General features: G+C 34.4%; 2 protein-coding genes and 1 long non-coding RNA gene across 10 annotated transcripts; 2 read left to right on the top strand and 1 right to left on the bottom strand.

The window, feature by feature from the left end:
* Positions 1–56: 56 nt before the first annotated feature.
* LOC130726906 (uncharacterized) lies at positions 57–4,626 on the top strand. 4 transcript variants are annotated; one of them, XR_009015050.1, is made up of 5 exons: positions 57–132; positions 267–429; positions 1,567–3,392; positions 3,603–3,840; positions 3,993–4,626. It is a non-coding gene; the product is annotated as an uncharacterized LOC130726906 (long non-coding RNA). The 4 variants fall into 4 exon arrangements; XR_009015049.1 differs by lacking the exons at positions 57–132; positions 267–429 and adding an exon at positions 863–1,261 and having other exon boundaries at positions 1,567–2,107; positions 2,433–3,392; XR_009015051.1 differs by lacking the exons at positions 57–132; positions 267–429 and adding an exon at positions 866–1,261 and having other exon boundaries at positions 1,567–1,697; positions 2,433–3,392.
* A 1,043-nt stretch (positions 4,627–5,669) lies between these two features.
* LOC130723337 (pentatricopeptide repeat-containing protein At2g06000-like) lies at positions 5,670–10,112 on the top strand. Of its 5 annotated transcripts, none has more exons than XM_057574342.1 (3): positions 5,670–7,797; positions 9,498–9,508; positions 9,595–10,112. In XM_057574342.1, exon 1 carries the CDS (start codon positions 5,977–5,979, stop codon positions 7,600–7,602), a length of 1,626 nt encoding a protein of 541 aa, XP_057430325.1. In that variant the 5' UTR covers positions 5,670–5,976; the 3' UTR covers positions 7,603–7,797; positions 9,498–9,508; positions 9,595–10,112. The 5 variants fall into 5 exon arrangements, with proteins under 5 accessions (XP_057430325.1, XP_057430324.1, XP_057430322.1 ...); XM_057574341.1 differs by having other exon boundaries at positions 9,415–9,508; XM_057574339.1 differs by lacking the exon at positions 9,498–9,508.
* Positions 10,113–12,344: 2,232 nt separating this feature from the next.
* On the bottom strand, positions 12,345–14,871 carry LOC130723218 (serine/threonine-protein kinase RIPK). Its single transcript, XM_057574186.1, has 5 exons — positions 14,274–14,871; positions 14,038–14,173; positions 13,795–13,931; positions 13,471–13,594; positions 12,345–13,345 (listed from the first exon to the last, which is right to left on the bottom strand). Exons 1-5 carry the CDS (start codon positions 14,667–14,669, stop codon positions 12,765–12,767), a joined length of 1,374 nt encoding a protein of 457 aa, XP_057430169.1. The 5' UTR covers positions 14,670–14,871; the 3' UTR covers positions 12,345–12,764.
* Positions 14,872–26,002: the final 11,131 nt, after the last annotated feature.

The following is a 26,002-nucleotide window of genomic DNA, read 5'->3' as shown; positions in this document are numbered from 1 at the left end:
TGTCATCTCGGTGCTATAGCAAATTGCCCAAGTGCGAAGATGTTGTAGAGGATTTGGATTTTTATTCCAACATTGCTTGTGCTCTAGATGTTTGAGTCATTTGTCGAACTTTGTTACCTGCGATTCCATAAGGTAATTAGTTCTTCATATTGTTGCGGTAGTAAAATAGTACTATTGTTGTAGCAGTTGTTTGGTAACTGTGAAAGTGGAGAAACAACTTTATTTTTCAAGGTAAGAACTGACATATTAACTTTATTTTTCATCAGATTTAGCTTGCACTTCAAGACTAGTCGAACTAGACCTCACAACATTCGCCTTCTACTATGACGAGTGTCACGAACCCAATTAGGGTGCACCTCGTAGTGAATGAGAACTGACTTTCTAATGGAAGATGAATTTCATGCTTCTTAGACAGACTTCATGAGAGGGGTTTGTTTCTTGCAAATTTACTGATTGTAGAATTTGGTCTTATACATGCTTGGGAATCAGGGTATCATAGTGCTGTGAGTGTATTTATTGTATGAAAGCAGCAGATGTTCTTATTGATAATACAAACGTTTATATCTACCCGTAAATGGAGAAAATTATCAGCATGCACACTAGATATAGATGAATTTCATGCTTCTTAGACAGACTTCATGAGAGGGGTTTGTTTCGTGGCATATATCAAAGTTTTCTCCTTCTATCGTAATTTCGTTTTTATATTAAGATTTTTCAAAGTGTAAAAAAATATAGATAAAAAATGACCCAACATCTACTACTTCTTATTCTCAAGTTTGCAATTCACTATTCCTACAAAACCTCCAATCAGCTTCCGCCATCTGGCTTTCTTTCCTTTAGTTTTCATTTTTTCCAATGGCCTTTGGGATACGACTAACCAGTCATCATCCCCATCTCAATCGCGTGTTGCCTCTGCTCTCCACCCACTCCGCCGTACACTAGCTAGCAATCGCGTGTTGCCTCTCCCTCTTCACCCACTCCGTTGTACCCTTCGTCATCTTCTTTTTCATTGATTTCTCTTCTGAAATCAACCCTAGCTAGCTTTCCTCTTCTCCAAATCCATCCAAACCCTAGATGTGTTTCCGTGTTTAAGTTGCTCTTTCCATCCACTTCTCACCAATCCATCAACTTCGTCTTTTCGATTGATCTGATGTCGCCTTTGTTTTCGTCGTCGGTTGCTGTTCATCCGTCATTCCCTCTTCTCAGTTGCCGAACTTTTTGGGAAAAATGCATCTTCGAAGGTTGATTTTGTGATCAAATGGTCAGTATCAATCCCAATCTCAATTAATTTTCATACTTCTGCAAGCTTTATGTTTATTATAGAATTTGTTTATTGAGATTTGGATATTTGTTTACACTTTTGTAGTCTGGTTGCCTACATCTGCTAGAGGTGTGGTCCTGTCAGTGTAGTTTTGAATTTTTGCTATAAATACCCCTTGCTGTGAACTTCCGTTCAACACATTTCCCCTCTCCTTCTGTTTGAAATCCCCTTTATTTCCACTAATTTCATTGATTTGTTTGTTCTGTTTGAATTCTCATATTCTCTTATTTCTCCTTTATATGCAGATTCCATTCAAAGCTTATGCCCTGGAAGAGAAGCATGAAAGATCAGAGCAAGGTTGATCAGAAAGGGAGCTCCATAGTTGCAAATTGGTGTATTTGGCTGTGTAGGAAATGATCATTGCTTCTGTATCTAGGTGATTTTGTGTAGAAAAACCCTTTGTATCTTGCTGTTATCATAGGAGATGCTAAGTTATTGTGGCATAACAAGCCTTGGTCAATGAATATGTTCCTAGACGTTGTGGTCATGAAATGCACAGGTTATTTTATTGGCTTTGGTTACCCTTGGTGTTGGCTTATGTTATTGAATTCTTGGGTCCTAGCTTATGCTGTCAAGAAAGCTTTTTGGCCAAATCAGAATGGAAATGACAGATTTTTTGTAAAGCCAATTTGTTTGTGATCATGTGTTTTTGGGATTCTATTCTATCTAATAGCCCACTAGAGAAGATATGTTATAGGCTCAGCAGGAATGAGAAAAATCTAAGGCTAAACAAGGAGGAAATTAAAGTGGAACCACTGCTAATCTATGTGTTTATATAAGTCTAAGGTGAGTTTATTTTGTAAGATTGTTTTTTAATCTCATTTTTCAGCTGTTCAAAAGATAGGACCTTTCCTAAAGGTGAGGTTGTTCTGCTGCTTCATTTGTTTTATGATGTTTTTCATGTGACTGGTTTCACTTTAAATCAAAGAAAGGATACACTTGAAGCTGAATTTATTTTCCCCTGCAAAATTCTCATCGTTTTCTTCTTGATTAAACTCTAAAATCCCATTTCACTTAGAGAAATTTTGATTTTTCATTCTTGATTTTTCAAACAATGCAAGAACAGTATTATTGACTCTGTTGTGATGGGAAGTTAACTTTTATACTTCAGAAGTACAAGGAGGGGAAGATGGCACAAGTTGTCCCGGCATCTCCACTCTGTTTTCCTATTGGTATGTTTGTCTATTTCTTAGTCATACTAACAAGAGTTAGTTGGTGTTAGTGTGTAAGACAAACTGCTTTTTATGTTTTGTAGTTGAAAGTGTTGTTATTTCCCTGTTGCATTATTTTTTCCAAATGTGTGTAAGATGAGTAATTGACTGATTAGGAGAAGTTACACCTCATGTCATGTACCATTTTATTCCATGTCTATATAAGATCATTACTTTAGAGAACGTGAATACACTTGCTAAACATTTTGTTTGCCCACTATGGTTACTAATATTTTGAGGTTTAACTTTTATTGGTTGAAAATATTAAAAAAAGGGAGGGAAGAAGGGTAGGTAGGAAAAAATTATGTAAAGACTGATTTTAGGTTAGTCATTCCTAAGGGTTGACTTCTCTCACTTGAAGAAAGTGTTATTTGCTGGTCTTTGCTGCTTTTCACATTGAAATTAGAATGAGTAAAGTTTTAATTGGTGTTTACCAATTTATTAATTTTCATCCACTTGATTTTAAATTATATTTAGTTCTTTTACTTCACCTTCTATGTACTTGATCATTTTATTTTTCTTAATGGGCAATTATGATTTATGATTTATTTGTTTACTTCAAGTTCTGAATTGTTCAAATTGAATATATTTGGATCTTAGCTTTTATTCCTTATAGCTGTATATGACTCTAAAATCTATTTCTAATGGATATCTCAACTTAACAACTCCACTATTTGGAGAAGCGGTGACTTCTCCTTGGTTGCTGCTCGGTACACAGGGCATCTCCTTAACAACCTATAGTATTAATCAAACTCCCCAAAAGTCAATCTCATCTAGCTAACTGCTTTCCTTTATGCTTGACTGTGTTTTTTTGGGTTCCAAAGTTACCAGGTTATACAGGTTGAGCTAACAGATGACAGGTATTTATAGTCCACCTTCACTCATTGGGTCTTTTCTCTAATTTTCTAAAAGTTCTGATTCATCTTTCTCTTAACTATCAGCATCAAACATTTAATATGGATTGTTCATATGTGGCTGGGTCATTTAATTTTTATATTAGAACATTCTCTAATTAGTAATGATAGTGAACTTTGCTTTCTTTTTATGTATATTTGTTTGCACCTTTTCAGGAGATACCTCAAAAAGGTTGGAAGAGGAAATATGCTAAAGTTTGCAAAGTAGAGCTTTTGGTGGTGACTAAACGTCGAGGTGTCGATCATGAATTCAGGAACCGGAAGAATTGATTTTTAGAATTATACATCTGTTCAATATATTCATAAGGATGGAGGGATTATTGTTCACAAGATTTGGTAAATGTAACAGGGATGTGGGAAGTGTCCTTATATTCATGATCCCTAAAATATTTCGGTATGTATTAAGTTCTTGAATGGTTTAAGTTCTACTCCCAACTTCTAATTGACCCATAAGGTTTTGTTATATATGGGTTCAAAACGAATTGAATGTGTCTGCTGAATTACCTTCTTGCTTTAAAGTTTGAGTTCAATTTATTTGTTATGCAGGTCATTCTTGAGTCGACACCGAATACTTCTTATTTTTTTGCAAGCTTATGCTCAAGCGAAATTTGCCCATATAGACATGTCTATTTGAAGCAATGTGAATCTGTGTTCAGCGAACCAAATTAATGAAAGATTCACCACCCCATAACCCAAGTAAGGGAAAGACAAGAAAGAGATATTGAGATCAGATGTTTCTAAACCTGGGATGATGATGGCTTCTTCAAGTCAACAGAATCTTGACCTTGAGAAATAACTTCTATACTATATCAGTCTCGGTGTGAATGAATAAGTTGCAGACATGGTGATTCATTAATTTGAGCAATTAACATTTTGTGACAATGGTTCTTTAGATTTATACTTGGATACTCTTGATGAACTTAAAACCAGCTCTTAAGGTTGGATGCATTTGACTACAACACTTAAGGGCACTCTTGGCTACCTTGTACCAGATCATGCTATATATGATCCTTATATGTGTATGATTTTTCAAGCTATGTATCTAAGCTCTATATCCTCTAAATATTTTTTAAGCATAGATTGTTCAATACATTTGTTAGACACCTTGAGTATGTTTGGATTCAAATCCAAAAGTTTCCTGCAAGCTTCTTGAAATAGATTTGATTTTCGTATACTTTTCAGTGCTTATGCATGTATCATTTTTTTGTGTTGGAAATCTTACTTGATTTTAATCAAACTGTTTCCTATTTACTTAAATGATGTTTAGGTATTGGCTGAACAAGTTTGGAAGAAAGTGTGGCTAGATGAAAAAGTTTACTCTAATGGAAAAGAAATTCTGCAAAGTTGAGAATGTAACAACTAACAAGTGTTTATCTTGAAGCTATTTAATTCCATTTTTGCCTCCACGTTGTACTAAAGTATTAACCATTACAACATTAAAGCTATATTTTTGAATAATTTTTCTATACTATTTTTTTTATTCGCCTTGATATGCGCCAAAGAACAAGTCAAGAGGGGTCAAACACAATGAACATTTGAAACTCATCTAATTCATATCTATAAGAAAGATAAACATTTAAACATAAACATAAGATAATAACGACATATAAGTGTTTGACTAATTAAAATTGTATGTCTTAGTAAATACATCATTGTATTATTCCACATATATCAAATACTCAATAATAGTAATTAACAGTGGAGTTCGTAAAAAATTATCCGTGCATCGCACGGACTAATGGGTGTATGTCTTAGTAAATACAACATTATATTGTTCACATATACCCCCTCCGTTCCTATTTAACTGTCCATTTTGAAGAAATTTTTTTGTTCATATTTAACTGTCCACTTAGCATTTCAAGAAAGCATTAAATGATGCTTTTACATATAATGCCCTTAACAGAACAATAAATGAGGAGAGATAACACACACTTTAAAGGGTAAACTAGGAAAACAATCCTCACTTTTTCTAAAAAACAACAAAATTAATTACACCCTTAATATGTGTGCTTCCACCCAAAGTGGACAGTTAAATAAGAACAGAGGGAGTCTAAAATACTCAATAATTGTGATTAACAGTAGAATTCATAAAAAAATTATCACGGACAAACGGGTATAATACTAGTTTAGTTTATGGAGACCAAAAACATATTTAACCAAATAAAATCTAAATTATGTTGCAAAATGAAAGGCATCTTATTATATAAGTTCACATCTATGTCCATTTCAAACAAAAAAAATAGTTCACATCTATGTCTGTGTCACACTCACAGGTGATACTGCTAAAACCCTAGAAACTGAGCAAGCAAGCAGTTAGAACTCACTTCAGGATCCATTTCGTGTAGAAAAAACGCAGTCATTCCTCTCATTCTCCACTATCTTCACTGATTTCGATCTCTCCACTCATTCATCTCCGTAAGATGCTCCTCGACCTTCATGCACTCGTTCACCTCCATGGAGAACAACAACAACCGTGACCGCCGCACGTGCTCCAATCAGCGAAGGTCACGTGACCGATGGTGCCAACCACATGACCGTCGCCTTCATCACCACCCTCTGTTCAAGCGCTCCACCCTCCGATGCCGCCGGCACCATCCGCGACGGCGCCGACCACCACATGGGTTCCATCAGAAGGCCTGAAGCCTGGTTCGTCAAGATCGTTTGCACCGTTTTCGCTCGCTCCAGCTCCCTTGATCGTTTCGTAGGCTATTTCAGTAAGCATCTAACCCCTTCTATAGTCTCTGAGGTTGTTCATAGATTCACCATTGTTCCTGCATTGGGATTCAAGGTTGTTGAATTCACTAAGGATAAGTTGAAAATGAAGCATTCTAGTTGGACTTACAATTTTCTGTTGCGGTCGCTTTGCGAATCGGATCTCCATGGTTCTGCGAAATTGGTGTATGATTGGATGAAATTTGATGGGCAGTTTCCTGATAGTTACCTATTGGGGTTTTTGGTTTCCTCGTATGCACAAGCTGGCAGGTTCGATATTTCGAAGGAATTGCTTGCTGATTCTCAGTGCAATTATGTTGGAGTCAATGATAGTTTGTACCATCATTTGTTTGACATTTTGATAAGGCAGAATAAAGTGGGTGATGCTGTTGTTCTGTTTAGGGAGCTTGTCATGTCGCGGTATTGTCCGAAGATCCATACGGTCAATCTTTTGATGCGGGGTTTGTGCAGGGCTGGGGTAATTAATGAGGCCTTTAAGCTTCTCGGTGATTTAAGGAGTTTTGGTTGTTTACCTAATATAATTACGTATAACACTCTTATTCACGGTTTGTGCCAAATTAGTGAGGTTTGTAGAGCTAGGAGCTTAATGAAGGAAGTTTGGTTGAAAGGGGAGTTGGCCCCTGATGTTTATAGTTATACAACGATAATATCAGGTTATTGCAAGTTGGGTGAGACGGGGGAGGGGGTTAAGCTTTTCGATGAAATGACTAGGTCTGGAATTAGACCTAATAGGTGTACTTTTAATGCTCTTATTGATGGCTTTGTCAAGTCGGGTAAAATGGATTCCGCGCTAGCCATGTATGCAAAGATGTCTGTTGAGGGTTGTCCTCCTGATGTTGTCACTTTCACTTCCCTAATTTATGGCTATTTTGGAGTTGGACAGGTGAAACGCGCCTTGGAAATATGGCGTAAAATGAATGATAGACATGTTTCTGCAAATATATATACATTCTCTGCTCTTGTCAGTGGTCTTTGCAAGATGAACAGACTGCACGAAGCTCGTAACATTTTGAGACTAATGAATCAGAGTGGCATTGTTCCGAAGCCGTTTGTCTACAATCATGTTATTGATGTATATTGTAAATCAGGGAATGTAGATGAGGCTAATAGAATTGTAGCTGAAATGGAGGAGAAGAGGTGTAAACCTGATAAGGTGACATATACCAGTCTTATTATTGGGCATTGTACGAAAGGGAGGATGCTTGAAGCAATTGGTATCTTTGATAGGATGTTGGTGGTTGGTTGCACCCCGGATGAAATCACTGTAAATGACTTGACATCACGTCTTTTGAAAGCTGGAATGCCTAGTGAAGCTGCCCGCATTAAGAAAGCTCTATGGCAGAACCATACATTGGGTACTTCATTGAAGAAGAAATCTTATCATCAAAGTACTAATGCAGATATGCCCATTGCTGTTTATTAAAGTTCTGTTGCAAACCAGTGGTTAGACATTGCCTTCCACCATTTTGACTTGGGTGCTGGATCCATGTTTCCAGCTTGTAAAACAAAGGAAACTATCATCAGCAGAGGGTCTCTTTTTTGTGGAGACTATCAACATTTAAGTTTGCATTGCCATTTGCTCCAACATTCTGCTGATTGTTTCTGAACCTGAAGTTAGGTATATTCTCCTCTAGTTAATCTTCTTGAGCAGATTTTTCATTATTCTACTGAAATTAAAATTTGTTTCTTTTACAATCTAGTGTTAGTAATTTGATTTTCTTACTCATTTAAAAATGTATTTACTCAAGAGTATACTGAATTCTACATGATAGGAATTGGAAAGAAAAATGAAATGTTTGATTGATTTTTGGAAATTTTATGGAAAATAAGCTATGTCTTAAGAAGATAGAAAGATTATTAGTGAAGATTTGCAGAGGAAAAAACATTTGAAAAGGGACCAGAAGGAAATTCCAATGTTTTAGGGCTCATAAGTTGGTAGAATACATGATGGCAGATGGATTTCTCATGGAAGTCTTTAACATTTCCATAGATTCTGTAGGAAGATTTAGGTCAAAATGCAAGGAGCCGTCTTTAACTAGAGGTCAATTGCGGAAACCCCCTTAGTTTAAAATTCAGCAACTCCTTAAACTTCACAAACAGTGCATATTTACTCCTTAATCACAGTTTGCTGCACATTCATGTGGGTTGGTAAGCTCAGGTAGTTAAGTTGCTTAGTTTTGAACCATAGGGGAGTTTTCTGAAACCTAAATAGTTTGAAGGGGTTTATATCCATTTCTGTGAAGATTTACCATCTATTTGGTGAATTATCTTTTTCTTTGGTATACTTTGTCAAAATTTGTAATTGTTTTATCAGCATCTGCTCCACTCCTTTTTCTTTAGAGACTGGAGTAACCACTTATACAAATACCAAGAAACAAACTTTTCTTGAATTTTCTCTTTCTCTCTTGAAATAAGATTATATTGTATGCCTTAGAAATCATTTTCTGTTTGGACTTAAGGCGAAGGGAAATGTATATTTGAACTCATTTCATTTTGTTTATCACTTTAAGAGAGAGCATACAGCGATATTCTAAGAATTCTCAGAATGTTTACTTCCTTAAAATCGAGAACATGACTCTTCTTCCTTTTCCCATTCAAAATTGTGCACGGTAAGATCCTTGGAATGAAGCATACAGGGGCCAGGATATTATCGGACATTTGTGCCTATGCAAGAAATTCAAATTATTTCCTTAGGTTTGAACTAAGAAGAAATGCTATTCACACTCACTTTGACACTCTCTTTACTCCTTGAACTTCACAAACTGTGTATTTAGTGGGACTAACATGGATTTCAACCACTAAATGAGAGTGTTGAAAAGTGAGTGTTGCAAGCCCTCTTATTGAAATTAATAACTCATGTTCTATGTAGTTTGACTCCTCTAAACTGAGAGATACACTTGAGATGGTAAAGTGTGAGTTATGAATTAAAATAGGTTGATAGTAATAAAATACACGTTCATGTATAATAGTAAAATATGAAGTTGTTAAAATCCCAACAATTGATTTGTCAATCAACTCACGTTAGATAGGCTAAATCCATTCTATGCATGTGCACCTGGAGTTATGGTGAGCTATACAGGTGCACCTGAAGTACAAATTAATTTTTCTGGCAACATGGAGGAAGAACTTTCTCAAATTTTCGGTTTTAAACCCCAAATCATATTGACACACTATAAGAAAATAAGTTCAAATTTTCTCTAGTTTAATGTTAATCAAGTTCATAGCTTCATTACAGATCCTGGGTAATCTACGAATCTAACAGAAGGCCATCAAAATTTGATGTTACTTATATGTAGAATTGGCTATTTATTTTGGCAGGTCTAGCTTGGGTGAGTTACAACAAACTCCCATATCCAAATCCTATGGGGGAAGAGATGCTGTAAATCACTGAAGTCTTGATTTTATGGCATTGCAGGTTCAGAGACAATACATATCTTAGGTTTATGCAGCACTTGGAGAGCCCCAAGTTTTATGCTTCACCAATCCTCCGACCTCAGATATATGACACACATGTGGATGAGTCAGTGAGTATATCAGGTTGAACGAGATTTCATGCCAAAACTTTGGGTTCAAATATGGGTTGAATAAGGTTTTCTTTTACTCTTTTTCGGCTCACATAACAGTAATGTTATCAGATGTTACAAAGGGTGAGGTGTGATCACAAGGAGTTTTGACCATGTGATCAAATTGTTGATTCTTTTTAGACTGTATAAAATAAGAAAAGCAGAGACTCACAGAACAGTTTCCTGCACAAGAGAAGAGGAAAGAATGTAAAGTCTCGTTGTAGTTGAATGCTAGTCTTGCTGGTTAATTTTGTTAAATTTAATTTATTTAGCCATTTAGTTTACACCTTTCACAAGATTATCTTTTGTGGAGTAATTTTACACCTTTTGATAGCAGTTTTTGAATAAAATCTTCTGTCTCATTGTTCTATTGCTAATGTGTGATTAACTGCAACACTTCTAAGCGTAGGCTAAAAAGCTCAGGTCATGAAATTTTTTATTCACATCCTAAATTCAACTCTACTTTGAGAGAGATATGAATATAAAAATTGTAATGAGATATGATATGTATGATATGAAAGAAAAACAGTAGAAAAATTAGTAGGGCAAATATATGAAAATGATATGATAGAGTGAGTATTAACTTAGAATTGCTGTTTATCTTCTTTTTTATTTCCTGATGATGTAGTTCAATATAAAAACATTCAACCTACCAGAAGTTACTATTTTTATAAATAAAAATGATCTGTACCACCGGGAAATCCACTTAGTAATTGATATTGCTAAAAGACATGGAGAGTGATGGGAGAACTTAAATTGCTTTTCTGAAATGATATGACCCTTAGTTAAAATGTCACGTCTCAGTTATATAAAATCGGCCAAGCACCAAAAGAAACCAAAGAATACACCATTTAGGAGTATAATTTACAAACCATGTCAAATGCTGCAGCCTGAAATTTCCTCCCGAACCAAAAAATGCTGCAGCCTGCAAGTACTCTCTCAATTCAATAACTACACTTTCACCCTAAAACTTTCAATCATTGGCTTAATTTGGTTGCTTTTTTTTACAACATGAAAGGTTTATAATTATATGACAGTCCCACCTAAACTCCTAAAGTGTCCAAATATTCACTGAATCGACATTGAGTTTAAAAAACAAATGCTACTACATGAATGCAATCAAAGTATTACACGATGCAAATAACATCAGAGCCACCATTAATTTTAAAGGAAGAACATTTCAGGTATCTCCAACTAGCAACTTCACACACTTTAAAAAGGATGCTGATGTATTAAAACTCATGTTGATTGGTACTTATATAATTTCAACGCTTGATTATGATGAGTTTAATGGTTAAGCACTATTGACAACCAATGACATCATGCCACGTAGGTCGAATAATAACTTTCACCTTAAATTTTAATTAAAACAATAATATATTTGCTGATGTGACGGAATTTAATTGGGTGACGGGGAAACAAAGTTTACATTGACGGTGCATAACACACGCATTAAATTCTTTTATGATTTACCAAAATATTATATGGGGCCAGTGTATGACCGAGGCTTAACACTACTTTCAGCATTTACTTCTCTTCAACCAAACGATCTTATGATTTGATCCTGTCACGATTCTCGTACTATACAACTTTCCCACGAACCGGTTTTTATGAAGACAACAAAGTTTTCATTATGTGCTTATGTTTAGGAAAATGATTTGTAGACATTGCATAATGCAAACACCAAATAGATATATGATAGATGTAATAAGAAAAGAGATATGTAGAAGAAATGAAGTATCTGTTAGGAATCTACATTGTTGTATGTCAAAGTATCTGGTAGAAGATTAATTGCCAGCTCCCACAAATAAACTCATTTAGGTCGACGATCATGCTGAAGTGATCTTATTAATTAATAGAAGTTTTACTTCTATTTGGGCTTCTGTTCATTGGGACAAATATTTCTATTACATTTTATTTCAGATCTTATTATTTTAGTTAATATTTCCAGCATGTTATTAGCTCATGTTCTAGAAGCTAGGATTATACTATACTTTTGCTAATGAATAAAAAATAACCAGGTGAACTTTTATCTTTCTTCTTTATTTCTTCATATCAGTATCATTGTACAGTAGTTGAAAATTTATTTGGAGCCCCTTCAAGTTAGATGATTATTCATTTTCTTTGTTGTTCTTACAGCAGGACATATACTAATTATGTGTGTATATGTACATATATGCTGAGTTACTCCTTATGCTATTTCTTGTTCTTTGGTCAAATCTCGTATAATATTGTGTGTATGTGTATAAATAGCAAGTTACTCCCTATTCTATTACATGTTGTTTGGTCAAAAATATTATATACATGTGTGTTAGTGTGTAGTGTATGTATATATATATATATAGCAAGTTGCTCCCTATTCTATATATTACGTGTTGTCTGGTCAAATCTTGTAGGCTTGTAGCTGTAATCCTTGGTATGAAAACACTTCAAAAATTTGTTCAACAAATCGTAGCTGGTAATTGTCCACTAATTGGACCAGTCTTTTGATTCATCAAGAAGCATAATCTACAATCGTGTGTATACACTATACAAAAATTATAATCACTGACTATCTCCCTTCATTGAAGAGTATCAAATCATAGCCGGTAATTGCCACTAATTGTAATTCATCAACAAGCAAAATCTATAATCGTATGTATACACAAATTATACTAAAAATTAACCTCCTTCTTCAATTGAAGAGTATCCAAAAACAAAAATAAAACAAAAGAGGACCATCACACTTGCACGCCTACCCTCCTTTTTCTTTTGTCTCTGTCTGTTTTTTCCTTTTGCTTGATGGCTCAAGCCTCATTCCACTCACCTAGGCTAGCTAGTAGTTGGTACACTAAATAAAAAAACCATGCATTTTATAGCAAATATCTATGTACAGTACTATGTATGTGTCCTATCAAACTTATCAGCAGCCGTTCTTTTCCTCATAATCAATTCTGGTACACTTAGAAGCTATTCAGCGAAGTTTCTCCCCTGCATTGATCTTGACTTTCGAATCAATTACAGAAAGATTTCCAAACATGTTCTACCTTTCCTTGCCTTTCTGATGATCAGGAGGAGAATTTGATCCACTTCCTCTCCCATTTCTATGTCTATCAGTTTGTGACTGTGGCCTTGGTGATGGCCTTGGTGATGGCTTTGGTGATGACTTTGGGGATTTAAGTGGATGAGGCCTATGTCCTCTGTTTGGATGGGGACTCCTCTTCCTGTCCCTAGGTGATTCAAAATCCTTCCCTTCTTTAAGCACTTCACTTTTATCAGCTGGAACTGTGTACACAAAGGGTCCCATTGGAATGTCATCAAAATCCTGAAGGGGTTCAAGAGCCTTAACCACTGTGCTCATTGTGGGCCTACTCTTGGGCCTATGGCTGAGGCAGTCATAAGCCAGTGCTGCTGCTTTTTTAGCTCCCATCTCAGAGTATTGCCCTTCAAGCCTAGGGTCCATGATCCTGCTAAGCTTCCTTGAATCATGCAACATGGGCCTTGCCCAATCCACAAGGTTCTGCTCCCTTGCAGGACGGTTCTTGTCCACTGACCTTCTTCCTGTTAACAGCTCCAACAGCACTACTCCGAAGCTATACACGTCACTCATTGCTGTCAAATGACCTGTGAGAAGAAAAAATATTAAAGATTGGTTAAAGTGATCTAGTTGCAATGATTTTTTGTTAAATCATTTTCTGTGGTTGTTGAGATTGTTAGTATAATCAGAGATTTAGAAAGATTGAATTTACCTGTCATGACATATTCTGGGGCACAATAGCCTTGGGTGCCCATGACCCTGGTTGAAACGTGGGTGTCATCTCCTTCTGGACCATCTTTTGCCAACCCAAAATCTGATAGTTTTGCATTGAAATCCTGGAAGAACAACAACAAATGAGAAAAAGTCAGTATAAGTAGTAAGTTAATTACACATATTTAAACATGTTAGACACCCCACAACACGTCAGGTTATATATCACATTCATTACTTCTCACGCGAATAATTTTCCTTAAATGAATGATGTTTTTAATTTTGAATGGAACAGTAGAGGAGGAAGGTGAGATCAGATACATACAGAGTCTAACAAGATGTTGGAAGCTTTGAAATCTCTGTAGATGACTGGTTTCTCTGCATCATGAAGAAAAGCTAGACCCTTTGCAGCTCCAACAGCAATTTTCATTCTTGTTGACCAAGGCAGAGATGCTGAGTATCCTGGAATTCCAACAAAAAGGTGATCAGTTTTAATTCATGTTCCAATTAAGCAGATTGGTAAAACACAATTAATCATTGATTACTATTATTATAACAGAATTCTTACTTCTAAATAATTGATTCTCTAAGCTCCCTCTTGGCAAATACTCATACACTAGAAGCCTGTGTTCATCTTCAATGCAGTATCCAATTAGCTTCACAAGGTGTGGATGCCTGAATTGCCCCAGAAAAACAACTTCAGCCTGTTCACACAAGAAAAATCAAAAGAGAGTTAGAATTCAAAGGCTCTCATTACCAAAAAAAAAAAGTTCCATTAAGAGAATCATTGGAAAAAGTAAGTACCAGCCACTCTTTATGGCCTTGTTTGCCATCCAAGTCCAAGAGCTTTACAGCAACTGGTTGAGCCTTGATGAGACCAGGCCTAAGCTTGTCATCAATGAAACCCTTATGCACTGGTCCAAATCCACCTTCTCCTAGGAAATTGCTAGAAGAAAAGTGCTGTGTGATAACTTTGAGCTCAGCCACAGTGAAAGCATGAATGTTAGTTCCTGCTAGAGAAATTGAGAGATCCTCTGTAAAAGTGGTGCTTCCAGGGTTGCTCAAATCAGTTACAGAAATCCTGCTGTGAGATGAACTTGGTGGCTTTGTGGCCACCACTTTCTTGGGCTTGGTTGAGGGATAACCACCCTTGTAACAACCTGGGAAGATCGCTTTCCATATAACTTTCATGATTGCCATTGTTGAAACAAATCCAAACTTGTTCTGGTTTTGCAGCTATGGTCCTTGTATTAATATATATATACTTGAGAAAGCTTGGAAAACTTGGTGAGACTATGTAGGTATTAGGTAGGAAGAGAGAGAGAGAGAGGTTCGAGGAAATGAAAATGGGTTTAAGACTTTCAAAAGTGAAGGTAGAGAACTGATATTCAAAATCTTCAACTGCTTACAAAGAAAAGAGATATTCAGCACCTTTTATATCAGCCCCACGTTGAATTTTCCACCCATTTTCTTTTTCATTACTAGTTATCTATTTCCTAAAAACCGTGTAGTTCTTGTACTTAATTGATTAAGCGGTTTACTCAAATGGTACATGCTTAATTCATGTAATGTTTTAGATTCATATATGAAAAACTTCCACGAAAGTTAATAATCTCAGACAATGATGTGAATATTCATGACTCGAATAAGATTGTCTCAGTTTTATATATTAGATGAAAGAAAATATATATAAATGAAGCTTGTCAAGTTGTTGTTTGGCAAGCAAGAAATTAAATTAGCAAAGATCTGAACCATTTTGTTTAATCATATTTGATAAATGGGGAACTGGGGTGCCACAAGTCTAACATGTTGGTTAAGGAAAATGACAAAGCTACCCCCTCCTTGACTTTAATGCATTTATGAGGTGATGAATTGTCATATTTGGAACTTTTCTACTGCTAAAGCACCTACATGAATATTTCTCTTTCATTTTCAAATTGATAATTGCCCTGTTGCACGGAACCAAAAAGGGGCTCTTAATTTCACACTGCTCTATAATTATTGCATGTACCCTATTTAATTTCCTTTAGCTTCTTAGTTTTGTTGGGTTTCCGTTGACATTTTTGTAACTCAGGAGGTTTAGGATATGCGCCATCAACAAACTTTCTTTATTTAACAAGAGTTCTAGTAGAATCTACAACCTCCAAGAATCAACAAAAAACATGGAGACTCGTGTTCATGTTCAAGTTCATTTACTTTTACAGATAGTACAAAAAGGATACACCTATCTCCCATTTACTAGTTGATATAATATCAGAGGGCAATTCTGTAAACGGTTGTTTGGATAGTTGTAATATTTGTTTGGGTAATTTAATTAGTATAGTCGCACTTGGCCTGTTTTTTCAACGTGTTCGTTCTTCAGAGTATTGAAATTGGAATACTCGGTTGGTAAGCTTGCAAGAAGCTTAGTTGGATTGATTTCTAGAAGATGTGTCTCAAATATAGATTAATTAACTCAACTTGTTTGTGGATTAATGGACAAGCCAACAGCTAAACAAATATTTTAAGCATAATACTATCAAGTATCAACTATTAAAGCAAGTATGATAACTTGTGTTGGTCTCTAATTAGTGGAAGAGTCTGAGTTCCTTTAAATGTTTAATCAGTTTTTATGTGTATAGAGAAAATATTGTGCAGAGAACTCCACTTTAACGCATGATCCAATAAGTCACATATTACAACTAAAAACTGTTAACACAAGGACTTATATTCATCTATGGATAATTAATAAAGAAAAAAGGCTAACATACATAGGTTGTTATCTATGACACAACACACATACATTTAGGGCAATTGAATTATACAACAATGGTATATGTTCTTCAAAAATAAGATCTAGCTAGGTGGTGCTCTTGATTCTTTACATTGGTACAGGGTTCTATGATGATCTTTCTACACGCGCATTGGTATGGTGTTGACACGGCAGGAGAGGTACGTGCAAAAGCACTTCGACGCTTAAGTTGATGAGATAACAAATGAGAGAAAAATTCAAAATCATTTAAGAACAATGAGATAATAAAATGAGTAATGTTTATGTAAAAAATACAATCTAACATATGTTATTATGCGTGGTTAATTAGAGTCATACCTAAGGCGTTATGCCTTAAATAATAAGGTTTCCGAGATATGGTTGCATATGAGCAACCTTGCAGTAATGACATTATAAATGCGTTGGCTTGAATGTGCTTGACTATGAGTTGGACGAGATAAAACTCGCTTCTTGTTGTCTTGACTGACAATATTTGTGGAGTTCACTTTAGTTGTGGATCCTTTTTGCCGCTTTGTACGATATTGGACGACCTAATTACCCTTTGGCCCGGCCAGAATATATGTTACAAGACTAAAGATATGACTAAATAAATTCTTAATTTTATATATATATATATGGTAGAGCAGCCTTCACCCCTAAGCTAATTTAGGGATAGATTAGACCTAACCCAAATTCTATAGCATATTATAGTAGATCAATTTATTGGAGACTGCCCATAATTAAATGAGTCGCTCGTGTATATTCATTCTTGCAAATTTCACACGCTCCATATATCCAGATCTAAGTGTGATTTTGTGGTGTGTTAAAGAGTATCACATCAACTAAAGATATAACTTATAAAAAGTCTTTACATAAAATTGAATAACTCTCAATTCTAAACTAGCTCTTAAGGTTGAGTCGGACCGAATTGAAATTCAAATTCTGATAAAAGTTATAAAAAAATGCAAGAAATATTAATGTGTTAACACTAACTATGCTATTTGGTGGAAATGTTGAGGTTGTGGAGATAGTTTTCACTTCTAGTGTTTTATATTTTTAGTACTTTTGTTGGAATGAAAATGTTAGGGGAGCCGACGGAGAAAACAAGGCAAATAAAACAGAAAAGAAGTTTCCATTTAAGAAGTATCTATCATACTTACTTGTCATAATTTAGAAAAGAAGTTGAGGAATTTTCAAAACTTCTGGGACAATCCTTGCGTGTTTCTATTTTTGGTTGGTGGTGTAGAACACAAGAGATTCAATTCCGTCCAAGAAAAAAAAAAACAACCATACCTTTTCACAGCTCCTATAAATATTTGATAAATTAAAGCTTTAATATGTAGTATAATCTTTCCCTCACAATATATGGTCGGAATGGAAACTATACAAATAAGTCAAAGAACATATAAGTATGAAGGGAAATATTCAAGTAATAAAGTTTAACACTAAGAATGTTGGTGTGGCCAATCATAAGCATAAAAAAACAGAGATAGAATGAACTTGGATATGATCGATGTCGCAGGAAGTGGAGATTATAATTAGATTAGAGTGGGACATGTGTTTGGTGAATTGGTGGTTCATGGCTATGTTCTTTCTTGCGTGGGCACAAAAGTGGTTTTGGGTGCATGCACTGACCCTGGTATAGTGGTATCTTAGTCACAATATTGAATTGAATATTATAACTAACTAATTAATTAATTAATCACCTAAATTGTGGAATCTAGCTATTGTCTTCATGAGAAAAATAATTAACGTTGGTTACTTGGTAATTGGTATGTTCCAAATAATTTGGACTCAAATATTGTGTGCGATATATGATAGTGAACTGAAAACCGCGGTGAATACCGTTGGGCCAGTCCACGTGGCATGGTACTCTGTCATAGTCAACAAAAATGATGTTGACTTGGTTGCATAAAACGAGATTTTAAGGACCTAGTCAAGAGTCAACTGTGAGGGCGAAAACTGACAATTCCTTCCATCACTTCACACGCACGGAAAATTAAAGCCAAGTGGATGGCGTAATCAGAGTAACGCTATATTTAAAACGGATGATGAAAGCTCAATGTCATACATGCAATAAATTATTTATAGTCTAAGTTTTATAAGAAGAATCATTTCATCATGTTATTCTTCATGATATTGTTTATGAATATATGAAATGAGAAATGTTCATCGTGATTATTTATCTAAGGATTTTCCCAAGCTCTAGATAGGGGAATAAGGCCCAGTTTGGAAGAGCTTATTTGAGCTTATCTGACAGCATAAGCTCTTATGCCAGTGTTTGGGAGAGCTTATGCAAACAGCTTATGGTCTGCCATAAGCTATTTTCATAAGCTACTCAGGATAGCTTATGAAAAACAGCTTATACTTATACACAGCTTATTTTTAATTTATTTCAATAAATTTTTAAAAATAGCTTATGAATAAGCGCTTATGTCATAAGCGCTTATGACCATAAGCGCTTAATTAAGCTGTTTATCCAAACGGGGCCTAAGTCATTTCATGTCAATTTTCCTTATATTTGCTGATGCTGAATTTTTTATGTTTGTCTCTCTTTTTCTAAGATTGGGTTCTTACTGGATTTGTTTTGCTTGTTCTTTTTTGTTGTTCCCCTATTTCATGAGAGGATTGTTCTCTTGTTTTTCTCTCTTTCAATAAAATATTTTTTGCTGTAAAAAAAGACTTATTAATACATGCATGCATATAAAGATAAGAATAGACTTTCATCAAAAAAAAAATAAGAATAGACACAAAAAAAAATTAGGTGATATATGTGGTATCTAGATTTTTTTGGGTGTGATGCCTCATGTAGTATTTTAAATTATGATTTTATTATTTTATTAAGAAAGACGGAAGATTTATTGTTGTAATTTTTAAAAATTAAATGTTAATGAATTAATACCATATTATTCTTAAGTTTGTTTATGTTATTCGATGCACGATTTGAAAACTAGGGTTTTAGGTTCAACTTGCTATTTTGGGAGATCATTTAAGTTCATTTTTTGACATGATCTTCTTCCTCCATGCATCACCCAAATTGAACCTCCAAATCTTCCACATCCTCTTGCACTAAGTTCAAAAAATTGTTTGTTTTCCATTGGTTTATGTCATTTTAAGTACTATATTTTAATCTGGTTTAAGGTACCATAGCAAGCACAAAAAATTTAGTATGAGAAGTATGATGAGAAAAATTTGACATGAGGTTATCAATTCCCCTATAATAGGAGATACGAGTTATCTTGTGGTGGTTTTCCTCATGTTAATAATATTTTTGTTCATGCGTGCAATAAGGGTGTCTTCAACGAATCAACGCGATTGCTTACCCCGATTGTTTGTATTAAGAATCGTTGCTTATTTTAGAGTGTCGTTAGAGTAAAGTGAAGTGTCTTTGTTTGTTGCTTAAAACGTAGCGATGTTGCTTAAATAAGCGACAGTTGTTAAGCAGGTTCTAAAATTAAAAAAGATTATGTTAAGTTCAAAACGCTAGATATATCATTTATCATATTTTGAATGATAATAATTTTCAAAAGTATAAGTGAAGTGGTTAAATATTTCATGTAAATTTTATTGCACAAATTACTTATGTGTTGCTTATATTCTATGTGTCACTTTAGACCCACAAAAAATGTTGAGCAACCATGAATGTAATGTCCTAAGTAATAGTTATCATCAATTATAATTAGTTGTAATGGGGTTTCAATCAACTACAAGTTTTTTAGTCTTTTTCATTTTGTCAATGTTGTTGATAAAGGTTTTCCCTCTAAATTGTTCTATTTTATACATAAACTTTTATGATTCAATCATAATAAAGTAAATATAGGTTTGACGTTCTCGGAGATTGTGTGAACGTTCAGAGTCGTGTAATACACAAAGCCAAATAGATACTTGCCTTAGGCCCCAATATAATTAGTGTCTAATAATATGTACTTCTGAGACTTGAGAGATGTAATTAAACAATTAAAAATTAAGTTATATTAATTGCAATGTGTGCAATGCAAAGTGAGAATAGAGAAGTGTGACTTTGGCAGTTATTATTAGTGGTAATGTTTTGTATTGCCAAATTTACATTTTCCAAAAAAAATAATAAATAAAATATTTGTTACTTTTAAATTTTCAAAATTAAAAAATTAATTTATATATCTATAGTATTGTACAAGTTTTCTCTTCTCTCAAATATGGTTTCTTCTCTAAAAAAGAATTATTGTTTCCTCTTGAAGTGAATTATCAAATTAAATTAAATGACACTATATTCGTGATATCAAAATGTGGTAAAATCTCTAATGGTTTCATTTATTCCTTGCGTTCGAAGTTCTAATGTTCATAAATTTTAATTTATTTTACGGTATTATTTTATTTATATTTCTTTATCTTTGACAATTAATCCTTGTAAGGATGTTACTGCTGAAAGACGTTTTCTTAAATTAAAACTGCTTAAATCATATCTAAGGTCAACAATACTACAAGATAGATTGAATGAGTTAGCTATCTTATCTATTGGAAGCGAAATATTAGAATTGCGCTATACTAAAAAACTGAAAAATGATTTCACGGCTCAAAAAGCTAGAAGGTTAATATAAAAAAATTGATAATCTATATGATATATTAAGTCTACTTAAGTTTTTTGTCAAAAGAGAGTTAACATTTTCATCTTATGCATGCTCAAAAATGTCTATACACGGCCATATAAACATTAGTTCTACTAGCTAAATATTTATCTAAGCGGATAAAAATATATTTGAGAAATTATTGTTCTAATTTTTAAATACAAATGAAAGCAGTAAAAAAATGTTTACGATGATAACAAAGAAAAACACGTGTTCAAAAATGCATTCACTTAATCCTCTGATTATTTTTAACTCAAACACTTTTGTACATGTTCATTTCATTTATAACACCGAAGCTATCCACCTAACTATCCCTGCTTAGGTGAATCTATCAATTGAAACTCCTAAACGTAATCTCTTACAATCTAGAAAACTAAAAAAAGGAACATTTCAGGTCAAGTTTTCGCTCCCAAAGACATTCCCAGTGACTATTCTATCTTAAGACAAGGTACGTATCCTAGACTTGCGAATCCCCGATGTCACCTCCGAAACTCCTAATTAACTCAAAACATGAAATCCACTAGTGTTTCTACTAAATATATTCTCACGCTAAGAAACCTAGTTCATTGAGTGGTCTCTATGTTGAACCATACCCACACAGACCCAATGCTAGTCTATTGAAATTTAACATTGTAGTATAACATCTCGATCTAACGACTGACATCATAGTAGCAACATGAATTTTTTCAGCGTGTTTTATCTTCACTCAAATGCTTCCTAAAAAACCTTCTCAAGAGGTCACTCATCTCAAATTTTTCTGAGGCAAGCATTGTTAACCTTAAAGTTTTCATGAGTTGAGCTCCATAAAAGAAGATGCACATTGTTGTTATGAATAGTACTACCTCTGTTCCTTATGAACTGTCCACTTTGTAGATTTTTTTTTTATGTTTTTATTTATCTGTCCATACTGATAATTTCAAGATAACATTAATTGGTGTTTTTTCAAGTAATGCCCTAGTGTGAGTAATAAATGATGAAAGATAAAATACATTTAAACGGTAAAAAAGGAAAATAAATACTAATATTTTTGTGAAAATCAACAAAATTAATTGCACTCCTTAATATATGTGTTTATTATTTTTTGGACAGTTAATTAGGAACAGATGTAGTGTCTATCAAATCTTACAAGGCTTCATCAAATGTATAATCTCATACATACAGTCTTAAAATATCTCTTATTCTAGTGTGAGATCGATTCAATTATCTGTCCCTTCAGCAAAAACCTTATCAAGAATCGCTCATTGTCCATGTCTTTTCATTAGTTACACCAACGATCACTCCTCAACCTCATCAACCCCAAGTGTACGTGCAATACAATAGCAAGGGGTTGTCGTCTTAGTTAATTCTTAGATTTACATTATTATTCTTGGTACTCCACCAGTTTCAAAATAACTGTTTAGAAAGAGAAGATGCACATATATTAAGAAATTCAATTAATATCGTAAACTTTTTAAGACATACTCCCTCCGTTCCAAAATGTAAGTTGTTTTAGAATTTATACTATATTTTAAAATATAAGTTGTTTTGCAAAATCAATGCACTTTTTCTCTCTTTCTTCCTTATATACCTCATTTAATATTATATCTCTTAATTACCACCTTCAATTTTCACCTATCACAACTCTCACTATCTACTTAACCAATAATAACATTTCTCTATCCTTAATATAACACAACTTTAAATAGGAGTATTTTAATCAAAAAACTTATTAATTAATCAGCTTTTAAACAATGTGCACAACCTAAAACAACCTACATTTTGGAACGGAGGGAGTATCATTTGTTTATCTATTTATTATTCTCATAGGGGCATTATATCTGAAAACATCAATTAATGCTTTATTAGAATTGTAAGTGAACAGATATTGTAAAACAAACTTTTTCTCTCTAAATGGACAATTATTATGAAACGAAGGGAGTACTAACTTAAATAGTTCAACTTTAATTTTAACTTTTCTTTTCATCATCTCAGTTAATTCTTGGAATCTAGAACAAATTTAGTTTTTCGTTATTGAGTTTAGGGGATTGTAATTATTCTTTTGACCACAAGTACCATCAAATACATGGTTCAAGAAATTAAGAAGACAAAATCAATCAACCTACATCCAACTTGTTGTCTCAACACATTTCTGTGGAATTTTTCCAAACATTTAGTCTCCAATATCTAGAAAATAATTAAATTGTGCAAGATTGAATTATATACTAACCTTTGCCTTGGAAATTTCTCACGCCGCGTCATTCTCCATTCTTCCTCAGCAAGCATACAAATGTCATGTTATATGAGACAAAATAACTAAACGAAAAAAAAAACCAAATGCAATTATTTTGGCATTCTAGTAAGATCAGAAAAAGTCTTAAAAAACAAGTATGGCTAATTAATTCTAAATAATACGCACATTAAATTTTTGAATTAATAACATAATAACATATTCTTGATAAGTGACGAAGGCTAACTGGTTAGACGTATACAGTGCAGGTCACATCTGGGCTCTAGTTCTTCTAGACCATAGTGATACTGATAAGCGATATATAATTATATATAATAAATTATTGAGGGCAAAGAGACATAGACCTGCATGTTTTTTTCTTTTTCAATGAAAAAAGTTAGGATGATTTAACTTCCGGTCATTTTTACGGATTACGGATTAGAACATGTCTTTGAGATTATAAAAAATTATTTACAAATATAATTTTAGATTGCTCACCAATACGATGCTCACATTTTTTTTTGATAAGCAATCACTTTATTAAAGCACAAGTAGTGCTAAAAAGGAACCGATACAAAAAGAACGGGAAAAAAGAAAAGAAAAGGAAATTCAATGAGCAGGCTCATGAAAGTTCAAGTAAGGAGAGTGAAGAGAACCCATTTAATGACCAATTTGTTCCAAACATGCTCTAGGCTCCAGGGACCATTCAAAGAACGAGCTGTGAAAATCCTTTTCCAAGGAAGAAAGCCATTTCCAAGACTTCCATTTGATAGTATCCAAGGCATTGTTCCAATCCAGCACCTCATTTTTGAAAATCTTCAAATTTCTCCACTGCCAGAGGGACCAAACAGCAGCACTCCAAACCGTCCACCAAGCAAATTTCTGTTTCTGATTCCAACATCTAAAAGGGTGCTGAAAGAAGTGAGCTCTGATTTCATTGGGTAGAACGGTACACTCACCCAGCCATTTGTATAACTGACACCAAATGTTGTAAGCAAAACGACAAGAGAGTAGGAGATGCTCAATGGATTCAGGTTCAGCCAAACAGAATGGGCACAAAACCTCATTTTCATAGCATAGCACCTTCCTGGAGAATAAGTTCTTTCTAGTCGGAATTCGATCCCACAAAACACGCCAGACAAAAGCCTTGATATTTGAAGGTACCACCATCTTCCAGATTGAAACAAAAGCCACATCTGAAACGATAAAACCGTTACCTGTGATGATAGAGTAAGCCGACTTGACAGTAAATCCTGCAACTATATCTGGTTTCCAAATCCATCGATCCGGGACACCTCTCCTTATCTGAATTGCACTCGCATCGGTCAAGAGGGTTCCCACCCAAACCCGCTCTCTGTCATTAAGATCCCTTCGCCATGAAAGATTCCAAACCCAATTATCCTGCTGCCATCCCCCCATATCCATGATCCGCGCATTCTGCTGGGTAGATAAGCGAAAAAGACGGGGAAATTTAGAGGCTAGAGTCACAGAGCCCGTCCATCCATCATGCCAAAAACTCGTTCCATTCCCTTCACCTACTAAACGAGGGATCGCATCGGTTAACCAATCGCCGTTTGGAGCATCAAAACACAGCGATTGAACATCTCTCCACCAAGGTGAGGCGTGCCTAGATACTGGAGGGAGGGGTCTACCAAACCTTAATTTGTATTTAGCATGAATTATCCTGGCCCATAAACTACTGCAATCAGAATGCAAACGCCAACGCCACTTGCTGAGCAGTGCAATACGATGCTCACATTAATAACAGAAATTAAATACATAACATTTTAAGTGAAAGTGATTTATCTTTACCACTTAAACCACTTAAACTAATCACACTAATCCATATTAAATGATATATTGCATGGTCATGGTAGAAAATCTAATTATATCCAGATAGATTGCAGTCCAAATTCTGCAGCAATCCCAGCTCTACGGTCAACTCGTTTACATGTTGCACACGTTTAAGAGTGAAATTAAGAGTTGCACTTATGATCACTGGTTAAGCCTTATCTGGCACGAATTAATGAACATATGAATGCAGCATTACCATATATGGCAGCTAGTTTCCCATATCGTTGAAATTGTGCTCCACAAAAACAGGAGAATAAGAACATGATGACAATCAAAGATTAAATTACCATGTGATTATGTGAAGTGGGATTTTGTTCAACAACTTACGCCAAATATATGTAGTACTTATCACATAATGTAGAGCCAATCTGTTGTATCTTAAAATTGACATACATGCGAGTTCATGTCTATATATTTAAATTTTTTTATATTGATTGATTCGTCACGTGTAAAACGATGATCTCCATTTTGTTTCATTTTTGAATTTTGAGACATAAAACATCTAGAATATTTGAAAAACAAATTAAATGTGTGTGGGGCTTGGCCCCTCCATGTTAAAAAATAAAAACAAATGTGTGAATTGCTGTCATAAAATGAAATCATATATTGTAACCACTACAAAATGAAATATTATGTATTCTCAATTAACTATAGTATTTTAATGATTATAGTCCTGTGCAATACACGACTTTACATCTAGTTAGGTATTTTTTCCTTCCTAACCTGCAGAATGCAATTGCTTAATTTGAAATGAAATGTTAATACTATAATATAGTGGCTTTCAGCCTACTGATGATATGATTGAAGGTATTAGGAGGTGGCTTAATTCCAACCTTATCATTTTGTTCTGGAAGACAATCCAACTTGCAAGGGGCCCATGCATGCATGCTCTTTTTTTTTTTTTTTGAACGTTGCTCTTTCTCAATTGCTAATGTTTTGTTCTCTAATTGCCTGAATTAATGCATGCAAGTAAAAGTTTCCAATAAATTTTTTATGGTTTGATAGACACATGGGAAATTGATCCTCATATTCTTGCCAATGTCTTTTTTTTTTTTTATGGGAAGTAGGACTTTCATTTAAATAAGCTAGGACAGAAAATACATCAACTAATAGAGTTGTA

The sequence above is a fragment of the Lotus japonicus genome, chromosome 6 (genome assembly GCF_012489685.1).
Source record: "Lotus japonicus ecotype B-129 chromosome 6, LjGifu_v1.2".
NCBI classification, from domain to species: domain Eukaryota; kingdom Viridiplantae; phylum Streptophyta; class Magnoliopsida; order Fabales; family Fabaceae; genus Lotus; species Lotus japonicus.
Note: the sequence above shows the minus strand (reverse complement) of the source record. Positions and strands in the feature narration are given on the sequence as shown.

What these genes read in the sequence shown, in the direction of transcription:
- LOC130723218 (XM_057574186.1), bottom strand. Translation starts at nt 14,669, where the DNA reads ATGGCAATCATGAAAGTTATATGGAAAGCGATCTTCCCAGGTTGTTAC. An exon ending in AGAGAATCAATTATTTAGAA is followed by an intron (nt 13,932 to 14,037) that starts GTAAGAATTCTG and finishes TTGGAATTCCAG; the next exon opens with GATACTCAGCATCTCTGCCT. An exon ending in CCCAGAATATGTCATGACAG is followed by an intron (nt 13,346 to 13,470) that starts GTAAATTCAATC and finishes TTCTTCTCACAG; the next exon opens with GTCATTTGACAGCAATGAGT.
- LOC130723337 (XM_057574339.1), top strand. Translation starts at nt 5,977, where the DNA reads ATGACCGTCGCCTTCATCACCACCCTCTGTTCAAGCGCTCCACCCTCC.